This window comes from Pongo pygmaeus, chromosome 14 (assembly GCF_028885625.2).
Source record: "Pongo pygmaeus isolate AG05252 chromosome 14, NHGRI_mPonPyg2-v2.0_pri, whole genome shotgun sequence".
Taxonomy (NCBI): Eukaryota; Metazoa; Chordata; class Mammalia; order Primates; family Hominidae; genus Pongo; species Pongo pygmaeus.
In genome coordinates, this window is record NC_072387.2 from 57,608,023 (window position 1) to 57,633,061 (window position 25,039).

Below are 25,039 nucleotides of genomic sequence, written 5' to 3' on the forward strand. Positions count from 1 at the left end.
AGTCTTATTTCTTTGTAGAGATGGGGTCTTGCCATGTTGCCCAGTGTAAACCAAAAATAAAATCCTAAGGCCCCCCAACCATCTGAATAGACCCCCACCTCTTGGCCAGGGCACTCCAAAGTTAACCTGCAAAATGGGTTCAGGGCATGACGGGAAGGGAGGGTAGGACATGCCTTATACCCTCCTCCCTTTGGAATTTAGGGGAAGCCGACCAGCATTTAACATCAACACAGAGCTTAAATTTGATAAGAAACATTTACAATCTACTCTCTGAAGCCTGCTACCTGGCTTCATCTGCATGATAAAATTTGGTCTCCACAACCCCTTATCATAACCCAGACATTCCTTTCTATTGATAATAACTCAACCAATTGCCAATCAGAAAATTTTTAAATCTACGTATAACCTGGAAGCCCCCTGCCCCTTCAAGTTGTCCTGCCTTTCCGGATCGAACCAATATATATCTTACATGTATTTGATTGATGTTTTATGTCTCCCTGAAATGTATAAAACTAGGCTGTGCCCCAACTACCTTGGACACATGTTCTCAGGATCTCCTGAGGGCTGTGTCATGGGCCATTGGTTACTCATATTTGGCTCAGAATATATCTCTTCAAATATTTTACAGAGGCTGGGTGTGGTGGTTCGCACCTGTAATCCCAGAACTTTGGGAGGCTGAGGCAGGATGATCACTTGAGCCCAGAAGTTTGAGACCAGCCCGGGCAGCATGGCAAGACCCCATCTCTACAAAAATAAAAAAATCAACTGGGTGTAGTGGCACACGCCTGTAGTCCCAGCTACTCAAAGGCTGAGGTGGGCAGGTTGCTTGAGCCCAGGAGGTTGAGGATGAGGTGAGCCAAGACCATGTCACTGCACTCCAGCCTGGGCATCAGAGCAAGACCCTGCCTCAAAAAAAAAAAAAAAAAAAAATGCAGTTTAACTCTTTGTCAACACTAGGCTGGTCTCAAACTCCTGGACTCAAGCAATCCTCCTGCCTCAGCCTTCCAAAGTGATGGGATTACGGGCATAAGCCACCATAACTGGCCAGAAATTTGCTGTTCTAATTGTTATTCCTTTATAAGTAACATGTATTTTTCTCTCTGGAAGCTTTTAAGATCTCTTTGTTTTTGGTGTTGTACTATAGTGTGTCTAGGAGTGGATTTTGATTTCTTTGTTCATCTAGAGACTTGTGCTTCCTGATTTTGAGAACTCATGTCATTAGTCACTGCAGAAAAATTATTGGCTGGTTTGTCTTTAAATGTTGCCTTTTCTTCATTCTCTGTTCTTCTCCTGCAACTCCTATTAAAATGTATTTTGGACTTTCTCATTCTATCTTCTGTATCTCAACTTCCTTTCTATATTTTACATATTTTGTTTTTCCAGTTCACCTGTTTTCTACTGGGATTCAATATGCTGTTTAACTATTTCATTGTTTTGTTTCTTTTAACTTCAGTGACCACATTTTCGAATTTCAAGCAGTTCTTATTGTTCTTCTTAAATCTGCAGTCTGTTTTCATAGTTTATTATCTTATTATATTTTAAATTCCTTTTTATGTCTTCAGATATTTAGACATTTTTAAACATTTTAAACATTTTAATGTTGTCTCTTTCCTAAAACCTTGTTATCTGATTTCAGGAGGTCAAAACCTACAGTTTGTTTTGTCTTTTATTGATTTACAGTGGACTAATTCTTCATGATTTATATTTTGGTATTGTGTATTCATTTCATGTGATCTTTTTGTCTGGGAATTCTTAATAACTTGGTTTAAGGATATGTCTTCAAAGACATTTGTGTTGGCTTTTTCCAGGTACTCAGGCTTGATGGATCAGAAACTAACTTGGGGGTTATTTTTTTGTCTAGGGGTTTCTAGATTATATAGCTAATGTAGATTTAGTCCCCAGATTCGTTTGAAGGTAAATCAGTAGTCTTGAATTCCTGGAAGAGACTTTTGCCCAGGCTATGATGTAGGAGCTTTCTTATGTCCTTCTGTTGAAGGTAGAAGGGTTCTAATTATTCTTTTACTGAATGTATAGTCTTTAGGGGAGCTGGATTTACACAGAACATATTAATGTAAACTCACTGCTCACTTTGGACTCTACCGGCTTTGTCTCCTATTTCTTAACGGGTTTTGAAACTCAGCCATTTAGTTACCAAAGCCATCAGCCACCCCTCTTATGCCAGATAAACTCTCAACTTCTACTTGCTGCTCTAATTTTTCATTTCCTCTTTGTTCTTAGCTCTTTTTTTTACAAATTTATGCGTTTGTTATCTTATACCTTGCATTTTTGGTTGTTTTGTGGGGATGATTTTTAGGATATCCAATATTCATGTTGCCATTAATAGAAGTTTCCACTAACTTCTATTAATAGAACACTAACATGTTCTAACATACTTTTAATGCATTAGTTTTCTACCTTATTTAATATACTAATAATGAAATTTTAAATAGAATTTTTGTTCTTAACCAATATCAAACTAAGCATATATGGTAGCTTGGCTTTAAAAATTAGAATGACTTATTGAAAATCTGGTGACTAGTCAATTCCATTTTGTTTTAGTTAACTAGCACACTTTCTGATTAAGCAGTTCTCTCCATTCTCTGCAAAATGAAAAGAAACACAGGATTTTGGTAAAGTAGTATTTTTCCTAAACGCAAGTACTATGGACTGAATTGTATCCCCCCCAAAATTTATATGTTGAAGTCCTAACCCATAGTACCTCAGACTGTGCCTATGTTTAGAGATTAGATCTCTAAAGAAGTAATTAAGGTAAAATGAGGTCATATGGGTGGGCCCTAATCCTGTAGCAGGACAAGCCACAGACAAAACCCCTCAGATACAGAGTTAAAGAAGGAAGGGCTTTATTCGGCTGGGAGCTTCAGCAAGATTCACGTCTCCAACAACTGAGCTCCCCGAGTGAGCAATTCCTGTCCCTTTTAAGGGCTCACAACTCTAAGGGGGTCTGCATGAGAGGGTCGTGATCGATTGAGCAAGCAGGGGGTACGTGACTGGGGACTGCATACACCAGTAATTAGTAAGGAACAGAACAGGACAGGGATCGTCACAGTGGTTTTTTTATGCAAATAACCGATTAGGTCAGGGGTCGATCTTTAACTACCAGGCCCAGGGTGTGGTGCAGGGCTGTCTGCTTGTGGATTTCATTTCTGCCTTTTAGTTTTTACTTCTTTCTTTGGAGGCAGAAATTGGGCATAAGACAGTATGAGGGGTGGTCTCCTCCCTTAATCCAATCTAACTAATATCCTTGTAAGAAGATGAAATTTGGACACACAAAGGGACACCAGGGATTCCTGCACAAGGGAAATACTCAGGTAAGGACAAAGCAAGATGGCGGTCTTCCGTAAGCCAAACAGAAAGCACCCAGAAGAAACCAAACCAGAAGAAACCAACCCTGCTGACACCATGATCTTGGATTTCGAGCTTCAGAACTATGAGAAAACGAATTTATATTGTTTAAGTCACCTAACCTGTAGTATTTTGTTATGTCATTCCTAGCAAACTAGTTTGTGTCTGATGACTTTTCAGGATTCATCTTTTAGTATATTGTCTATGGCTTTACTCTTTTCCTCAAGCTAATATTTATTTCACACCATTCAGATTAACAGTCTTCTAATTGGTAGCTTTGCTTTTGAAATGGTTCACTCTTCATTCTTTCAATACTGCTGTCAGAGCCATCTTTCAAAAATGAAATTTGTACCTAGCTTTCAGTTCCCAGTTTCTAAATACTGCACCACTTAACAGGACCAGAGGTAAGGTACAAAGTGAGCTCAGAACAATTTGTCATGTCAGAAAGTTAAAAAGTACTCACAAAATGTTAGATACATGTTAGGATACAAGTACCTGTAGATTCCATGGGAAAATAATAGTCTTCAAGAAATGATGATGCTAGGACAACTGAATATCCACATGCAAAACAATGAAGTTGGGCCCCTGCCTCACATCATATACAAAAAAATTAACTTAAATGGATCAGCAACCTGAATATAAAAGCTAAAACTATAGAACTTTTAGAAGACAACATAGGGGTAAATCTTCATGGCCTTGGATTTGACAATGGATTCTTAAATATGCCACTGAAAACACAAGAAACAAAATTAGACAAATTGGACTTCATTGAAATTAAAAATTTTTGTGCAGCAAAGAACATTGTCATAGATGTGAAAGACAGTCTATAGAATGATAGAAACTGTTTTGTTTTTGTTGTTTGTTTGTTTTGGGATGGAGCTCTCGCTCTGTTGCTCAGGCTGGAGTGCAGTGGTGTGATCATGGCTCGCTGCAACCTCGGCCCCCTGGGTTCAAGTGATTCTTCTGCCTCAGCCTCCCAGGTGGCTGGGATTACAGGCGCCTGCCATCATGCCTGGCTAATTTTTGTATTTTTAGTAGAGACAGGGTTTCACCGTGTTAGCCAGGCTGGTCTCAAACTCCTGACCTTAAGCAGTCCTCCCACCTCGGCCTCCCAAAGTGCTGGGATTACAGGCATGAGCCATCACACCCGGCCTATAGAAACTATTTGTGAATCATGTATCTCTTAAGGGTCTAGTATCCACAATATATAAAGAACTATTACACAGGAAAAGCCAGTCCAATTAAAACTGGGCAAATGACTTGAAAAAGCTTTTCTCCAAAGAAGATGGAGTGGCCAGCAAACACAAGAAAAGATGCTCAACATCATTAGTCATTAGGGAAATGCAAATCAAAACCAAGAGATACATTATACTCACTAGGATAGATATAATTAAAAAATGGAATAACAAACTGGCAAGAATGTAGAATAAGTGGAATCATTATACATTTTTGTTAGGCACATAAAATGGTGCAGCCACAATGGAAAAGTTTGGTGGTTCCTCAAAAAGTTAAACGTAAGAATTACCATATGACCCAATTATTCCACTCCTACGTGTATATCCAAAAGAATTGAAAACAAGTACTGAAATACTTTTGTACATGAATGTTTATAGCAGCACTATTCTAAATAGCCAGAAGGTGGAAATAGCCTAAATGTCTGTCATTATTTGAATGGATAAACAAATTGTGACATATTCATACAATGGAATGTTATTTAGCCATAAAAAGGAAATGCCGAGGCCGGGCTGGTGGCTCATGCCTGTAATCCCAGCACTTTGGAAGGCCAAGGTGGGTGGATCACCTGAGATCAGGAGTTCGAGACCAGCCTGGCCAACGTGGTGAAACCCCATCTCCATTAAAAATAGAAAAATTAGCCAGGTGTGGTGGCATATGCCAGTGGTCCCAGCTACTCGGGAGGCTGAAGCAAGAGAATCGCTTGAACCCAGGAGGCAGAGGTTGCAGTGACCCGAGATTGTGCCACTGCACTCCAGCCTGGGCGACAGAACGAGACTCTGTCTCAAAAAAAAAAAAAAAAAAAAAAAAAAGTGCTGATGCATGCTACAACTTGATTGAACCTTGAAAACACTGTGCTGAGTGAAAGAAGCCAGGTCACAAAAGATCACATATTGTATTATTTTGTTTATATTAAACATCCAAAATAGGTAAATACATAGAGATGGAAAGCAGATTGGTGATTACCAGGGGCTTGGAATAGGGTAGAATGTAGAGTGACTGCTTAATAGGCATAGGAATTTCTTATGAGTAATGAAAATGTTTTGAAAGTATACATGGAGGTGATGATTGCACAACATTGTGAATGTACCAAATGCCACTGAAGGTTACACTTTAATATGGTTAATTTTATGTTATATGAATTTCACTTCAATAAAAATGTTAATAGTTACAGAAATTGATTATAATATTGATTTTTAAAAGAATCCATGAGTCCATATTGAGACTAAAAAAAAAATTAAAATTGAAAGAGGGGGCTTGTGTTTGTTTTAGAGATGAGATCTCACTCTGTCACTCAGGCTGGAGTGCAGTAGCATGATCATAACTCACAGCAGCCTCAAACTCCTGGACTCAAGTAATCCCCCTGTCCCAGCCTCCTAAGTAGCTGAGACTACAGTCTTGCACCAGCATGCTTGGCTTTTTCTTTTCTTTCCTTTTCCCTTTTCCATTTTCCCTCTTTTCTCTCTTCTCTCCTCTTCTCTTTTATTTTCTTTTCATCTCTCACAGGGTCTTGGGTTGCCCAAGCTGGTCTCAAACTCCTGGCCTCAAGTGATCCTCCTGCCTCAGCCTCCCAGTTGGCTGAGATTACAGGCATGAGGTACCACATCCAGTGACAGGCTCTTCTTGGAGAAGAATGCTGACTAATACATGTAGAAAGAATGATGTTTTAAAATCACCATTTTACAGTCCCCGTAGTAATAATTGATTTAGTAATTGCTGAAACCATTGTGTGAAGGATTGCCAAGGACAGGAATATTCACAAAGCCCCAAAGTATCACCATGTTGATTATCACTATTGAAGGGAAACTGTGCCTTTCTAATGGAGACATCTGAGAGATACTATCTTAACAAAATGATCAAACCTTAACACCACCCAGGTACTCTAAAACCATTTAGCAAAAAGAGAGTGAGCAAAAGTGGCAACACGTTAATTGGTGAATCTAGGTGAAGTTTACATGGGTGCTAATTGAAACATTCTTGAGTTTTTTCTATAGGTTTAAAATTTTTCAAAATAAGTTGGGGTAAAGATGAAATTTGGATATGACCCTTTCCTGTTAATAGTGTTGCCTGAAGGTTAACAATTGAACTCTTTAGCCTACTAGTTAAGGATCCTTATGATTCAGCCCCTGTTTATCTTTCCAATCTTATCTTTTTCCATCACATTTCTCAAACTAGTTTAAATGTTAGCTGTGCCACGCTGCTTCCTATTATTCAGATTGCTCACGTTCTCTTTCACCCTCATGACTTCGTACACATTATGTGTGCCCTCTCCTTGAAGTTTCCTTTTCCTGTCTTTATCTTGCAGACTTCTGCTTGTCCCTCTGAATTCTGTGTAGTTTATCATTTCTTGTAGGAATCTTCCCTGATCATCCTAGGTTGAGTGGATGCTTATAATGCATTGCTCATATTCCTGTTCTACCACTTGTTACACTATAAGTTAATTGGCTGAGTACTTGTCTGTTTTCTTCCTAGACTGGGAACTCCTTGATGCCTTGGACTGTGATTTATTTTTCTTCTTTTGGTGTCCATAGTACCTGCAAGAGTGTGTGCCACACAGTAGCAGTTTAAGAAAAGATTTTTACATTAATGAATAAATTTCACCTCCTGCTATTTCCCTGGATATTTTAACTTAAAATAGGTCTGTTTGTCTTCATTTTTACTTAATATCAGTTTTATATATATATATTATGTTTGGTTTTCTTAGTTTTGTTTCTTTTTCTCAACTTTATATAGTGAATGATTTTGTTACAGAAATTATTAGTAATTTATAGAATTCTGCGGCACAACTAATACATGATAAGATTTGATCCAATAAGTATGAACATTTCTTGCTTAACCATTGCTAAGCACTGTGGGAGAATATAATAGAGATGAAATTTTGGAAATTTAGACAATGAGCTAGTGTTTCCTAACATTAAAGCCAAATCTATAACTCATTTTCTATACAAATAAAACTTCTGGATTTAGCAGAGATGTAAATATGATTTTAAAAGGAAAGAAACTCTAAATATACTAAAAACATTTAAGTAAGTTTTTTTTTTAATAATCATGTAATATAAAGTCCTTTATAGTGTTGACCTAAAAGGAAGAAGCTGAGGCAAAATTCATGGAAGTAGAGCTTATTTGGGCCAGGGTCGAGGATTGTAAACCAGGAGCATGGATTCAGGTTGCCCTGAATGTAGACTCCAATTAGCAGCAGTTACAAGTAGGTTTTGAAATGAAGCAATTCCTAAATTGTTTCCAAGAAATTACATTAATATAACATAAGCTATTGATTGGGTATACATTATTCCTTGTATCACAAATTCTAGGAAAATGAAGATAATGGGTGAGTTAGTCAGGAACAAAATATCTTTAAACAGTTGCCCCTGGGCATGGGTGCATAGGGTGTGACTGAGGTCCCATACTCACGTCTCTCTGGGCCTGATAAATTTTACATGCCTCACATAGCTCGGACTGCTCTGAGCTGTTTTTCTTTTCTGAGTAGCATAAAATGAAACCCAGATGCTATAAAGGAAAACATATTGATATAATAATTCTTCTACTTAAAAATGTAAAACTCTAGTGTAGCAAAACAAATTTTTTTATTTGAAAAAAGTGGAGAAAGTATCTGTGTTACATATTATGGCAAAGGGCTCATTTCCTTGGCATACAAAGGACTGTTACAAATCAGTGGAAGAAATTCAAACAACCCAGTTGAAAAACAGGTAAAGGACATCAATAAATAGTCTGTGGAGGCCAGGCGTGGTGGCTCATGTCTGTAATCCCAGCACTTTGGGAGGCTGAAGTGGGCAGATCACGAGGTCAGGAGTTTGAGACCAGCCTGACAAACATGGTGAAACCCCGTCTCTACTAAAAATACAAAAATTAGCCGGGCATGGTGGCAGGTGCCTGTAATCCTGGCTACTTGGGAGGCTGAGGCAGGAGAATCGCTTGAACCTGGGAGGTGGAGGTTGCAGTGAGCCAAGATCGTGCCATTGCATTCCAGCCTGGGCAACAGAGCAAGACTCCGTCTCAAAAAAAAAAGTAGTCTGTGGAAAAAGAAGTCAAGATTGCTGATAAATATAGAAATATTGCCCCCCGCCCCCCCCAAAAAAAAACAAGGGGTTTGTTCACCTAGCAAGCAACAAACAAGTGTCCACAAAAACAGGTTTTGACCAATAGAAGTTTTATTACCTATCACAAGGAAAGAGATCACTGAGAGTATTCTCCAAAGCAGTGTCTCCCTGAGGGAAAGTGACAGGAAGGTGTCATGGGTCAGTGGAGAAGGGAGAGGATACGTCATCACATATAGAGGAGGGGCCCCAGTGGCGCAGACACAGTCAGTCATTATGCCAGCACATAGGTTGCATGTAATGATAATGATGCTATAGCTTCTCCTGGGGTGGAGACTTTATAGCTTGGTGAGGCGGAAAGTTCACTTGGCTTCATCTGTAAGTTGCTAAGGTCTGTCAGTAGCTGATTCCAACCGACTAGATGACCATATAACATACAGGGTTTGGGAAAAAACAGGTTGCAAGGCAGGAGGCTATAAAGCAAGCTCACAGTTCATGTTTATTAAATTCCTATAGTCCCTGGAGACCTTCCTTGTCTGCTTACAATATGTTATAATGAATGAATAGGTCTATATACTGCTGTGGAAAGTTGTATGAGTGAAAAAATCTATCATACTTTTCAATTCCTGATTCAGTTATCTATTGTTGTGTAACAGACCAACTCAAAACTTAGTGCGTCAAATCAGCAAACATTTATTTGCTCCATTTCTGCTCTCTGGGCAGAGCTCAACTGGGCAGTCTTTCCACTGGTCTTGCCTAGAGTCACTCACCTACTTAAAGACATACAGAGTCAACTGGAGCTGGAAACCTGCAATGGGCTGGTCAGGCAGCTCACTCTCCCCATCTCTGTGGCATCTTCAGCAGAGTATCTGGACCTTCTTTACATGGTAGCTCAGGAGCCCAGGAGGGAACTTTCCAAGAGTCACAGGGCCCAGTATCTAAGTGCTTATGAAAACCAAGTCACATGGCCAAGCCCAGAGTTAGTATTGAGGACTACACAATATGTAATACGAAGAGGTGTGATTCACTGGGGACCACCAGTGTAACCACACTTCCTAATTTATGTTACATACCTATTTATCTGTTTATTGCCACTCTTCCATTAGAATGTATCATCTACAAGGGGATGGGTTCTGCTTATCTTGTTCGCCTATATCAGCCTAGAACAAGATATACTACATTGTTGGATTTCAGTAAATTTTTGCTGAATATGTATGTCTAGTAAGATCTTGTGTTTAAAGAAAATGGTGTGTATTAGGGGAGGCTGGTATTTCTGTGTGCATAATAAACTTCTGGAAAGATATAATGGTTTTATGATTAAACATTATGGTTTCTGGATTTGAAAAGGAATAAGGGGACAGAGGGGACCTTTTACTCTATTTCATTTACATTGTGTATTTCCATGACTGTATCCCAGTTTTATAACTTAATACATAGTAAAATATGAGAATCATTCTTTATTTGTAAAAACATTATTTTCTTAGACATTTATAAGAAATACTAAAATTAGAGTACAAGGCCAAGCAGCTTGTAAAAATGATTTAAAGTTGTCTGGTCAGTATGATAGAGTTCTTAGAAACATTCAAGTTTATGCTAAATGAATGTTATTCATTTACTTATTCTCCTACTCAACAAAGATTTTTTGAGTATATAATAAGTACTATAGTACATTGTTTTGGGTATCTCAGTGACAAGATTCTTTGTCTTTCAGAGTTCTATTAGTTCAATTGGCAGACCTGGTTGGATGAATAGGAAAATGCCAAATTATAAATACCTTTGAAAATTCTTAAAAAACTGTATTCCTGTATTCATTTTGGTTATTAAAATAGTCATTTGGAGTCAAGCATAGTAGATAAGATTTTGAGTCAGAGACAAAAGAATAAAATAGTGAGACTTTTTCATTTGTGACTTCTGAACTAACTCTCAAGGCAATCTAGAAAAAAGTAGTTTTAGTTCTTCTGAGTTCTCTAGAGTAGATCTCTCACCCTTATAGTTCATTGCTAGATAACCTAAAGAGTATCTGGCATTTATGGTGCCCAAGAAACACTTATTGAAGATATGTGTAATAGGCTTCACTTACTGCTGCTTACCGTGTATGTCACACTGTGCTATATGTTTTACGTATATATTATCTCTTAATCCTTCAACAGCCCTGTGGCATAATCATTATCGATCTGTTTTCAGACTAGGCAACAAAGACTTAAGTAACATACCCAAAGTTACAAATAGCTATTAAGTGGTGAAGCATATTGAAAGTCAAGATCAGAGATACTTCAAAGCTTATATTCTTTTTTTTTTTTAACAACATTCTTTTTTTTTAAATATATACTTTAAGTTCTGGGATACATTTGCAGAACATGCAGGTTTGTTACATAGGTATACACGTGCCATGGTGGTTTGCTGCACCCATCAACTGGTCATCTGCATTAGGTATTTCTCCTAATGCTTTCCCGCTACTGCCCTCAAAGCTTATATTCTTAATGACTATTCCTTTTTGCCCCTCCACCAAACCCAGTCATATGAGACTAGCATTGTTTTGCATCTATATATGCTTGCATGTTTATTCAAAAAACAGTCTATTTTTTAATTACCTCAGAGAAGACTTTGTGGGCAAAAGTGTAGAGGCAGGAAGGAATGTTTGGCTAGACTAGAGTGGCTTATAATAGACATGATGAGATGGGTAAAGAAGTAATAAATTGTAACCTGGAAAGCCAAAGGATTGTATCATGCTGTTAATTGGCTATTCTACTAAAAGATCAGATGAGGGAAGAACTAAAAATTTTTAGTTTAAAAAAAAATTAGCTTTTGGGTTATTTGTAGATTTTAATTATAATATTTTCTTTATTCTTCAAGGATACGTAAGATGTGCCTACATTTATTCTTTAAATATCTCTGATTTGTCTATCAACTAATAACATTAGAGCAGTCTCTTTTGCATTTCTTAATTCCCTCTCTAATTTCCCTCTTTATCCTTCTCTCTTTGAGCAGATTGTTGGTTTGGCATTCTGTCTGGATAGCCTCAGCCAACAAGTATTAATAGCTTGGTCAAAATACAGAATTTTGAGGAATCATTGTATCCATAGGGTAAGGTGGATGTAAAGCGAAGATATTTAGGTAGTTTAGCCATGATTTATTTTATTAACCCATTTATGCCTAGTGTACCATTATTGGAACGCTAAGCTTGTGGGAGTTATTTATATCCTACTGCTCAAGGTCGTTGCCAAGGTCTGATTTTTCACAAAAAAACCTTACAACCTCCAGCATAAATGGGTTAATTTAATCATTTCTTATTGATTTCCTCTGTCCCAATAGTTCTTAATTTACTTTGGGTCTTGGACCTCTAAAAATCTGATGAAAACAGTGCTCAGAAATTGTAATATCTACAGAAAGTTTATATACCAATCCAGGTTGTTTACAAAACCTTTGAATCCTATCTATGACCCCCAGGTTAAGAACTCTTGTGCTTTATCTCCATGCTGGTCTCAAGTAACATCCTACATTAATTCACCACCACTATAAAATTTTATCACTAATTAGAAAAAGAGTGGAAAAGATGGAATGGTTTAAAAATTTTAAGAACCATAGATTTGTTAGAATCATTAAAAATGTATTGGAAATAAAAGCAAAAAGAGCATCCTTCAGTCTACTTTCAAAATTTTAAGTATGTTTTACAGGCCAAGCATCATGGCTGTCCTGTAATCCCAGCACTTAGGGAGGCCGAGGTGGGCGGATCGCTTGAGGTCAGGAGTTTGAGACCAGCCTGGGCAACATGGCAAAACCCCATCTTTATTTAAAAAAAAAAAGTGTGTGTGTGTGTGTGTGTGTGTGTGTGTGTGTGTGTGTGTGTGTGTGTGTGTGTGTGTGTGTGTGTGTGTGTGTGTGTGTGTGTGTGTGTGTGTGTGTGTGTGTGTGTGTGTGTGTGTGTGTGTGTGTGTGTGTGTGTGTGTGTGTGTGTGTGTGTGTGTGTGTGTGTGTGTGTGTGTGTGTGTGTGTGTGTGTGTGAGATTTAGCCAGGCATGGTGGTGTTCACCTATAGTCCCAGCTACCCTAGAGGCAACGATGGGAGGATAGATTGAGCCCGGGAGGTCAAGGCTGCCGTGGACTGTGATGGCACCATTGCACTCCAGCCCAGGAAACAGTGTGACCCATATAAAAAATTAATTAATTAAATTAAATAAAAACAGTTGTTGGATCACAAAGGAGATCAAGAACAAAATAGCAGAAAATCTAAAAAATAGTGGTGAATCAACCATTGTGGAATCAACCATTGTGGCGATTCCTCAAAGGGCTGAAAATAGAATTACCTTTTGACCCAGCAATCCCATTACTGGATATATGCCCAAAAGAATATAAATTGTTCTGTTATGTCATGAAGATACATGCATGCATGCATTCATTGCCACACTATTCACAATAGCCAAGACATGGAATCAACCTAAATGCCTCTCAGTGGCAGACTGGATGAAGAAAATGTGGTACATATACACCATGGAATACTATGCAGCCATAAAAAGGAATGAGATTGTGTCCTTTGCAGGGACATGGATGGAGCTGGAGGCCATTATCCTTAGCAAACTAACGCAGGAACAGAAAACAAATACAACATGTTCTCACTTATAAGTGGGAGCTAAATGATGAGAACACATGGACATAAAGAGGGGAACAACAGACACTGGGGCTTACCTGAAGGTGGAGGGTGGGAGGATGAAGAGGAGCAGAAAAAAACAACTATTGGGTACTAGATTTAGTACCTGGGTCGCAAAATAATATGTACAACAAACCCCCGTGACATCAGTGTTTACTTATATAACAAACCTACACGTGTACCCTGAACCTAAAATAAAAGTTTAAAAAAAAGTACTGAAAATACTCTACATGGTTAAGCTGATTTAAGTAAAACTCATAATCTTAAGTGTAGGTATTATTAAGAAAATGAAATGAGTATTTAACTGAAAAGATTAGAAAAAACAACAAAGTAAGCCTGAGGAGAACAAAGGAAATGATAAAAGTTCAAAGTAGAAATTAACACCTTTAAAGAAACCTACCTAGATGACGGTGGCCTCCTGAGTTAATCCTCTGTGGCCCTACCCTGCTTAAGTAAAACTCTTCATTGTCCTTAAAATGGCTCACTAGACCCTTCATAACCTGGTTCCTATCTACTGCTTACTATATTTCTCACCCTTCCCGTGTTCCCCCACCCCCACGCTCCAACCATATAGAACTCCAGAATTTCTTTTGGTTCATTGAACACAGTAAACTTAATGTCATTTCCAGTCCTTGTGCTTTGCACTTACTCTTCTCTAGGCCTTCCCACTCTTCTTGCCTAGCCAATTCCTACTGAGTCTTCAAGACACAGCTTAAATTTTACATACTCTAAAAAGGCATTAAACATACAAACGTACATACACATACACACAAGTGCTCAGGTAACAGACTAATTTACATACTCAATCTTCAGTGCTTTGATAGCATTTTACTGCCCCTATTATAGCACTTCTCTCACCAGTCAATATCAAAGAAGTGTTTGACAAGAGGAGTAATAATTGAGATACACCATCAGAAATCCAAAGTTACACTGCTTAAAATTATTAAAATGAAGCATATTTCCAAAGCTACTTTTGCTAGAGCAGATACTAGTATGAGTGAGATAGGCCAGAATAGTATATTATAAGCAAAAGAAAGTATCCTAAATTTAGCAAATTGTATTAGTTAACTCTCAAGGGAAAAAAATACTTTTGAGTCTTCAGATAAATTTTAGATACATCAAGGAAATAAATGTAAGCAATTAAATTATATCAAAACTAGGAAAAATAGGAACTAGTACTAATCCAAACCTCTGGATCAGTGTTGCCTAATAGAAATATAATGCAAGCCACATAAGTAGTGTTTTTTTTAAATTTATTTTTATTTATTTATTTTTTGAGACAGAGTCTTGCACTGTCGCCCGGGCTGGAGTACAATGGCGTGATCTCGGCTCACTGCAACCTCCGCCTCCTGGGTTCAAGCAATTCTCCTGCCTCAGCCTCCTGAGTAGCTGGGGTTACAGGCACCCGCCACCACACCTAGCTAATAAGTAGTATTAAAATTTTTTAGTAGCTTCATTAAAAAAATAAAAACAGGAAAAATTAATTATAACATTTTAACCTAGTATGTCCAGAATATTGTTTCAGCATGTAATCGATATAAAAATATGAAGTATCAGAGTTTTTTAATACTAAGCCTTAGGGTTTTTAATGTATTTTTAAAGATACATGTGATATTTTGATACATGTATACAATGTCCAATGATCAAATCAGGATAATTGGGATATCTGTCATCTCAAACATTTATCTTTGTTTTGAAAACACAACAATTCTTCTAGCTACTTTTAAATACATAATAAAGTAGTAACTGTAAGTTCTTTACTATCAAATACTAGAACGTATTCTTTCTATCTAACTGTAATTTTGTACCTGTTAACTGATTTCTTCTCAATCTCACACCCACCTTCCCAGCCTCCAGTAACCACGATTCTATTCTCTACGTCCTTTAGTTCCACTTTTTTAGCTCCCACATGTGAGTGAGAACATGTGATATTTGTGTTTCTATGCCTAGCTTATTTTACTGAACATAATGACCTCAATTTCCATCCATTTTGCCACAGATGACAGGATTTCTTTTTTTTCTTTTGTTTTTTTCTTTTTTTTTTTGAGACAGGGTCTCACTTCATTGCCCAGGTTGGAGTGCAATGGTGCCATCGTAGCTCACTATAGTCTTGACCTCCTGAGCTAAAGCAATCCTCCTGCCTCAGCCGCCCAAGTAGCTGGAACTACAGGCATGTACCCCCATGCTGGCTTTTTTTTTTTTTTTTTTTTTTTTTTTTTTGTAGAGATGAGGTCTCACTCTGTTGCCCAGGCTGGCCTTGCGCTCCTGAGCTCAAGCAGTCTTTCCACCTCAGCCTCCCAAAGTGCTGGGATTACAGGAGTGAGCCACCGTTCCCCAGCCAGGATTTTGTTCTTTTTCATGGGTGAAAAATATTTCATTGTGTATATATACCACATTTTCTTTATCCATTCATCCATTGATGGACACTTGGGTTGATTCCATATCTTGGCTATTGTGAATAGTGCTGCAATAAATGTGGGAATACAAATATCTCTTTGATATACTGATTTCCTTTCTTTTGGATGTATACTCAGCAGTAGGATTGCTGGGTCATATGGTAGTTCTATTGTTTGTGTTTTGAGGAACCTCCATACTGTTTTCCCTAATGGCTATAATAATTTACATTCCTACCAATGGTGTAAGAGCATTCTCCTTTCTCTGCGTCCTCCCCACATCTGTTATTTTTTGACATTTTTGGAATAGCCATTCTGACTGGGTTAAGATACTATCTCATTTTGGTTTTGATTTGCATTTCCCTGATGATTAGTGATGTTGAGCATTTTTTTATATACTTGTTGGCCATTTGTATGTCTTCTTTTGAGAAATGTCTGCTCAGATCTTTTGCCTATTTTTAAATCTGATTATTTGGTTTTTTTGCTGTTGAGTCATTTGAGAGCCTTACATATTCTGGTTATTAATGCCTTGCTAGATAGATAGTTTGCGGATATTTTCTCCTATTCTGTGGGTTGTCTCTTCACTTTGTTTCTATTTGTTTTTAAGATGGGGTCTCACTATGTCGCCCAGGCTGGTCTCAAACTCCTGGGCTCAAGTGATTCTCCTGCCTCAGCTTCCCAAAGTGCTGGGATTATAGATGTGAGCTACCATGTCCAGCTGCCTTGTTGATTGTTTCCTTTACTGTGCAAAAGCTTTTTAGCTTGACATAATCCCATTTTATTTTTGCTTTTGTTGCCTGTGCTTTTGATGTCTTAAACAAAAAAATATTTGCCCAGACCATGGTCCTTTAGTATTTTCCCAATTTTTTTTCTAGTAGTTTTGTAGTTTTAGGTCTTACATTTAAATCTTTAAGCCATTTTGAGCTGATTTTGTATATGTTGAAATATGGAACTGTAGTTTAATTCTTCTGCCTAATAGAAAACCAATTTTCTGAGCACTGTTTACTAAAAAGACTGTTCTTTCCCCACTATATGTTCTTGATTCCTTTGATGAAAATGAATTGGTTGTTGAGTTTCATGTCAAGGCTAGGTGAAAAGACAGAAAAAAGTAAGAGTTAAAAAGTTAGAAAAAAGAGAATGAGTTGGCTGTAAGTGCGTAGATTTATTTCTGGGTTATCTGTTCTATTCTGTTGATCTCTGTGTCTGTTTTTATGCTAGCACCATGCTGTTCTATAGTTTTATAGTTTTCCTGGTAGAGATCTTTCACTTCTTAGGTTAAATTTATTCCTAGGTGTTTTGTTTTTTTTGTAGCTATTATAAATTAGGTTGTCCTCTTGATTTCTTTTTCATATTGATTGTTCATGTGTAGAAACACTACTGAGTTTTAAAAATAATTATTATTATTTAATTGCAGATGTGGTCTTGCTATATTGCCCAGGCTGGTCTCAAACTCCTGGGTTCAAGCGATCCTCCCACCTCAGCCTCCCAAAGTATTGGGATTACAGGCATGAGCCACCATGCCCAGCTAATACTACTGATTTTTGTATGTTGATTTTGTATCCTACACCTTTACTAAATTTGTTTAGAAGTTCTAAGAGTATTTTGCTGGAGTCTTTAGGTTTTTCTAAGTATAAGATCATGTTGTCTGCAAACAAGAATAATTTGACTTCTTTTCTTCTTTGGATGCTCTTTATTTCTGTCTCTTGCCTAATTTCTCTGGCTGGATGAACTAAGCCTTTGAAATCCAGTGTTTATTTCACACTTACAGCACATCTCCATACAAACTAGCTACATTTCAAGTGCTTGATAGCCATATGGCTCTTGGCTATCATTGGACAGCACAGCTGTAGATGAAGTTAAATATAGAAGCAGTAGAAGATAACACAAAGGAAAACAATAAATAACATTGGCTACAGGAAAATAAAGAATTATAGTAAAGAAAAGGCAGAAAACAAAAAGAAAAATATTTGCAACATATTATAGTACAATATTATTATTCTTAATATGCAAAGGGTTCATACAAATCATTAAAAACACTTAAAAACCCAAAAGATTAACAGGCAAGATGACACAAGCAGGTAATTTACAAAAGAGCTGGTAACAAACTTAGACATAACAATCAAAGAAGTATAAATTAAAACAATAGTACAGGTTGGGCATCCCTAATCTGACAAACCAAAATGCTCCAAAATCGGAAACTTTCTGAGCACCAACATGATGCCACAAGTGGAGAATTCCACACCCAACCTCATCTGACAGGTCATATGACAGGTTGCAATCAAAGCACAGTCAATAATATTGTATGAAATTACGTTCATGCTATGTGTATAAGGTATATATGAAACATAAATGATTTTTGTGTTTGGACTTGGGTCTTATCCCCAAGATATCTCATTTTATATATATATATATATATAAATAAAAAAAAAATCCAAAATTGGAAACATTTTTGGTCCAAGCATTTTGGTTAAGGGATACTCATATTTTAATATCCTATTTTCATCTGTCAAGGCAGCAAAGATTTTAAAACTGTAATTTTCAGGGTTGCAGACAATGTAGTAAAAGAGTGTTCTCATAGACTATGAGAAGGCATTTGAAGTAGTATTATAAAACCCTTTCTGTTACTTTTTATTTCCATAGGTTTTTGGGAAACAGGTGGTGTTTGGTTACATGAATAAGTTCTTTAGTGATGATTTCTGAGATTTGGGTGCACCCATCATCTGAGCAGTATACACTGTACCCAATTTGTAGTCCTTTATCCCTCACACTCCCCTCTCCTCACCTCCCCCAATCCTGAAAGTTGATTTTGTCATTCTTATGCCTTTGCATCCTCATAGCTTAGCTAGCTCCCATTTATGAGTGAGAACATAGTGATGTTTGGTTTTCCATTCCTGAGTTACTTCATGAAGTAGTAAAACTCTTTTAAAAAGTAGTTTAGCAACAAGCACCAAAATTCTGTGTTTGGGAATCTATCACGAGGAAACAATACTAGATGTAGAGAGGTGAAAACTGCATACCAAGACGTTCACTTCAGCATTGTTCACAATAATGGTAAAATTGAAAATTACACTACCTAAATTCCTTACGTTAGGAATGGTTAAGTCATTTACGGTATAATCTTTTGATGAAATATTTTCAGTAATAACTTGGAAGTCTTTTTTTTAATAATATCGAACTTTAAAAAAGATAGAGAATTGAATATCTTGTATCTAGAATTTAAGGGGGAATTAATCCTGTGCAGAATAAGACTAAGAAGTTTATCAGAATGTTAACAATGTGTATCTTAGGATAGCAGGACCTTAGTTTTTTTCCCCAGTTTTCTGTTTTTTCTCTGTTTTTCAAATGTCGTAAAATTGGTATGTATTACCTTTATAATAAAAAGAAGACTACTTAAAATGGTGGGATTAATTTAACACATTCTCAAATATAACAAGATGTCATACTAATTCAGATACGCTCAACTCATGCTCTACCTATCAGTTTATACTTTAGAAGAACATGATACTTAGCGACTGATAAACTCACTTAGATGATCTAAACATTCTGTGGTTTGACTCCATCTTTGTTTCAGAGTGAAGTTTATTGACTTTTCTTTCCAATGAAAGTGTGTCACTTTCTTCTTTTTTTAATTCCCTTTACTTTTGGCTTAAGTCTAACCTCCAGAAAAGTGATGTAACATTTTTTTTTAGCAAACCAGCATCTTAAATGTGTAATCCCCATTTTCCTTCCCAGTTTCATAAGGTAAAATAGCTTACATCTGCTGTTACTATTTTTATATTCTGATTTGCTTTTTTTTGTTTCGATTAATACTTCTTCCCCTCATTTTTAAGGTTATTCTGGTACAAGTTAACCCAGGAGAAGCATTTACAATAAGAAGAGAAGATGGACAGTTTCAGTGCATTACAGGTAAGAATGGTAATTGAGAATAATCATTTGAGACCAAATAAACCCTAAAAATTTATAATGCATAATAGTGTATATGCCTATGGTTTCTTCCTTCTTTCTCACTACCACCACACAAAAGCATAAACTCTGATATCTTAGCATTTAAGTATTGCAGTGTCATTCTAACTAGTCTCTTTGCCCTGGTTTCCTGATTATGTTGATTATTCTTGATATATTATATTGTTCATGTCTCTTCCCTGTTCAGAAATCTTTATCAAATCTAGTCCAGGTGTCTTAGTTTTTCAGAAAGATCATTTCAGCTTTTTAGTCTTGTTCCCACTTCCCCTTCAAATTGCTTTTCTTCAGTTTTTCTAATAGGCTTATTCACTGTCTTTTGAAGCTATCTTGTGCTATGTGTTCTGTTTCCCTTATCTGGAATTCACCCTTATTACCACTGCCCCCCCCCCCCCCCCCGCCCCCGCTCCCCCTTTCAGATCCTACCTGTGCTTCAAGACTGAACTCCAGTCCTACCTTTAACAGGTTTTTGGAAAGTCTTTGTTTAGTGAGCATCTCCTTAGTACTGTTGACTTTTGGGTCAGGCACTTCTTTGGTCAGGGGGACTGTTCTGTGAACTGTAGGATGTTTAGTGGAATTCCTAGTCTCTGCCTACTAGCCATTCACCCTCACTCATTCATTTATGACAGACAGAAAAGTCTCTGGATATCCCCAAATATTCCCTGAGGGACAAAATTGGCTCCAGTTGAGAACCATCTTCCTATGGGAAGATGAGAGCAATAAAAAAGATAACTGGCTTTGGAATTAGAGAGAGAGAGAACCTAGGATTAAATCCTAGCTCCTCTGCTGTTTACTAGCTACATGACCTTGTACATGTAACTTAACCTCTGTAAGTACTTTTTTGTTTTGAGACAGAATCTCACTCTGTCACCCAGGCTGGAGTGCAGTGGCTCAATCTTGGCTCATTGCAACCTCCGCCTCCCGGGTTCAAGCAATTCTCCTGCCTCAGCCTCCCAAGTGGCTGGGATTACAGGTGCCTGCCACCACACCCGGCTAATTTTTGTACTTTTAGTAGAGATGGGGTTTCACCATGTTGGCCAGGCTGTTCTTGAATTCCTGACCTCAGGTGATCCGCCCACCTCAGCCTCCCAAGGTGCTGGGATTACAGACGTGAGCCTCTGTACCCAGCTCTTGGTGAGTACATTTCTCATCATTAAAATTCTTATTCCTGTCAATAATAGTACACCTTATAGGATAATTGTGAGGGTTCCTGATATGCAGGTAATGTACTCTAAACCAGCCTGGGACATACAAGGCACTCAATAAGTGGTGGTGAGTGCTGTATTGTTATTGTTAATAGAAAGTGATCCCCATCACCTGTGAAACCCCATCATACCAATTATTGCACCATTCATTTACCAAATAACTATACCATCTTGTAATATTTCTTCTAGTTGTGTTCTTAAAGTTATTTAAATTTTGTATTGTTTAACATAAAATTTTTATTCAGTCTCTCCAGCCAAAGTCTAAGCACTTTGGGGACACATACCATTTCTTACATTTCTTTGTATCCCCTTCAATTCTTGGCCTTCCATATATTGGATATTTAACTAATAGTTATTGCTTTAGTTTAAAAAGGGAAGACAAGTGCAGTGGGTCACACCTGTAATCCCAGTGCTTTGAGAGAATGAGGCAGGAGGACCTCTTGAGGCCAGGAATACGAGACCAGCCTGGGCAGCATAACAAGACCCTGTCTCTACAAAAAATTTAAAAATTAGGCATAGTGGCGCATGCCTGCTGTCCTAACTGCTCAAGAGATAAGGTTGGAAGATTGCTTGAGTCCAAGAATTTGAGGCTGCAGCGAGCTATGGTCATACCAGTGCACTCCAGCCTGGGCGACAAAGCGAGACCCTGTCTCAAAATAAAATTAAATTTAAAAAGAGCATTAGAGATGAGGTGTCTGTATACTTTGTCATCTTTCAAACTGGAATAGAGTGAAAGGACTCTAACACTTACTTCAAGACAACTGATGTAAAGCAAGACTGTCTAGCCCAGGCAAACTTCCTGTCTTCCCCCATTTTACCTAGGCTGTCCAATCTGTTTAATCAAAGAAGAAATAGACCTAACTATTTTCAGAGAAGTAATTAGCTCAGTAATTAGAATTAAAACTTTTAGCCTGACATTTAAACCTTATATAGCTGAGAGTTAAAAATTTCTCTCTAAGTTGAACACATGGACACAGGGAGGGGAACCTCACACACCAGGGCCTGCGACAGGCCCCGGGCCAAGGGGAGGGAGAGCATTAGGACAAATACCTAATGCATGCAGGGCTTAAAACCTAGATAATGGGTTTATAGGTGCACCAAACTACCATGGCACATGTATACCGATGTAACAAACCTGCACGTTCTGCACATGTATCCCAGAACTTGAAGTAAAAATTTTTTAAAAATTTCTCTAAGTTAATTTAAATCATTTGTGCAGCAGTTATGGCAATTTCACAAATAGGAAGAGTTCACATATTATAGACTTAAAAGAAACCAGGCAGTAGAATTTATAAGCAGTATGATAAGCATTGCCTGTCTTTACTTGCCAGTTAAGTTTTTATGAAAATAATTTTATTCTGTGGACTTCATAGAGTGTAAGTTTCTAACAGAGCACACATCTAGGTTTATTTGTACATCTCTTTTCAAATTGTTTATGGTGGATACTGTTTATAGTGGATACATTTTAACTAATACAGCATTGATCTTTTCTAACACATTTGTAGAGGAAGATACTCATTACTGTTTTAGCGTGACTCAGAACACAAAAACTGCTATTTATGATTGGATAACCAGACCCTGAATTATAAGTAGCTTATATTTCAAAATTTCATTTGTAACTGCAATCTTTAAACCCCACCTCCATAAATCAATTAAATTGATTTTATATGAGGCAGTGACCCCTTTGGTCAGGACCAAAAAAGCCTATCTAATTTATAATGTGCCTGTAATACTAACAGTATCTTAGTGATAGGAACTGACTACCATGGGAAGATATTTTTAGGCAGGGACACATTTCTCTGCTTCAGTGGGAAACAGATTCCTTTCTCCATATGACAGATTGTGAGATTGGAGACTGTTTTAAAATTATTGGGTAGAGGTTTTAAAAACACAGGAAAGGATAAAGGAAACCAGACAGAAAATAAGAAGGCTCTCCCCTCTTTATGTTTTTGACTGTCCAAAATTACAAGATGGAATATGGGTGGAAGGAATAGTAGTGAGCAAGGGAACTGGGGTTGAAGTCTTTGTAAAATCAATATGCCTTCACTCTGAGCAAGAGAAGACAAGAAAAGGCTTCTGGAGTTCATTTTCTTCCACTTTGCCATCACTAGTTTCTGTCATATGGCAAGCCCCTTCGTGGACTAGCTCTGGATCTAGGTAAAAAGTGAGATTATGAATAGAAGTGGAGGCAACAGATAACAAGGAGAAAGAGAAATTCTTAAGGGAAGAAAAACATATGCCAGTGAAGTTGAGAGAAACATAGATCATTATAGCCCTAAGGCCGTCAAGTTAGGAAAGCTGTTCTCTGACAGCCACTATACTAATAAAATGTCTATATTAAAACCTAACGAATTGAGATAAGAGCTGTGTAAATTAATAAGTATTTGAATTAAAGACCATTCTTTTAAAAGTAGTTTTATTACTTGTTCAGAATATTTAGAAATGAAAACTAGGTTGAGAATCACAGAGAACTTTAGAGATCTAAATAATTACCTTATTTTATTGGAGGCTCAGATTTTGTGAGTTACAGCTAGTTATGGGCAGAGTTCAATACAGTAGTTTTTCTACTGTATAGCATACATTCTGGAAAGACAAATTGCTAATTATTTTTTTCTATGAATTTTCTAAGTATCTACTGAGGTATACTGTGCTAGTTGCTGGACATTCAAAGAAAAGCTAAAACTAAGTTCCTAACATTCAAGAACAGTGTCATAGGGGAAAAAAAGGGAAAATTAAGTTTTATTACAGTATAAAAAGAGATACACATTGGGTGTTATGGGAGCATAGAAGGAGGGTTACTATAACATTCAGTGGTATATAAAGAAAAAATTATTCCAGGAGAAAGTGACACATGAGCCTTCTTGAAGAACAATGGCAGTTGGCCAGATGGACAAAGGGTCTCAAGGCACTTTAGACAGAGGGAAAGTGTTCAAAAGCAACAGAAGGAAAGAATGACTTGACTTATTTGAATAACCACAAAGAGATTGGAATTGCTAAAAAGTTGTGTAAATATGTGGTACCTGTTGAACCAAAAGTCTTCCTACTACAAACATCATCTAGAAATGTTAAATAAAATAATAACATGTAATCTTTCAAATACACTCCTGAGCTGCTCTCTCTTCCCTTCACCCTATAAAAAGGAAGAAAAAAGGTAGGGACTGGGGAAGAATCACTGTGGGCCAGAAACAAGGACTTTTCCACATTTATTTGTTTTCTATTTTAAGAGACAGGGTCTCTTTGTCACCCAGGCTGAAGTGTAGTAGCACAATCATAGCTCATTGCAGCCTCAAACTCCTGGGCTCAGGTGATCCTCCTGTCTTAGCCTCCTGAGCAGTTAGGACTGCAGGTGCATGCCACCATGCTCGGCTAATTTTTTATAGAGTTGAGGTCTCACTATGTTGCCCAGGATGCTCTCAAACTCCTGGGCTCAAGCAATCCTCCCATCTCAGCCTCCCAAAGCACTGTGATTACAGGCATGGACAATTGTACCTGGCCCAATATTTGTTTCAAAAAATACAGTTTTCATATTTTTAATGAAAAGAATTAAAAATATCTACATTGTTCTTTTGATTTGATCATTTTCTGTTGTCCCATACCATTTTTTCTGAGTCCTCTTCAGAATTTGATGTCTGTCTTCCCTTAGTTCTTTACCTTATTTCATGTCCTTTTGGATAAGGCACCACTCTTAAATATCTAAAAGTGTAGTCTTCTGTTTTGCTACTTTTCCATTTTGGTCATTGGTTAAATCTGTTTATATTTCCTGATATGAACCCATACCTCATTTTTTCCCCCTTCTTTAACCATTATTCACTGGTTTTAACTTAAATTCTTGATTACTTTTGAAATGAGTGCTAGCTTGAGTCTGTCTCAGGTTTTTTCTGCTGAGAGGTATTTTGAAATGATCTAACTTGTTCTTATGTTTTCATAGTGAAGTGCTTTGATAGCATGTCAACACATTGTCTTGTATAATAAGAGATACTGTGAAAATTAAGTATTTTTGCATCGTAACTGGTATGTAGAAATGTAAAAATTTATTGAATGGGGAAATTTTAGGTTTTATATTAATAGATCTTTGTAGCATGTGCTAAAGACTACCTTCTTAGTTTTATTTTGTGAAGAGTTATGAAAAATAGGGAATTAGGCAAGATTTCTAAATTTGGGTTACTGGGAAGGTCATAGAAGCAT

The 25,039-nt window shown here is 37.3% G+C and overlaps 1 protein-coding gene across 2 annotated transcripts in view; it reads left to right on the top strand.

Annotated features, from left to right (window-relative positions):
• FNDC3A (fibronectin type III domain containing 3A) overlaps positions 1-25,039 on the top strand; it is a 224,862-nt gene that overhangs the window by 85,691 nt on the left and 114,132 nt on the right. For both annotated transcript variants that reach the window (XM_054445858.2, XM_054445860.2), the window contains exon 3: positions 19,520-19,595. In XM_054445858.2, the coding sequence (XP_054301833.1) occupies positions 19,520-19,595 (76 nt within the window). The remainder of the gene's footprint in view (positions 1-19,519; positions 19,596-25,039) is intronic.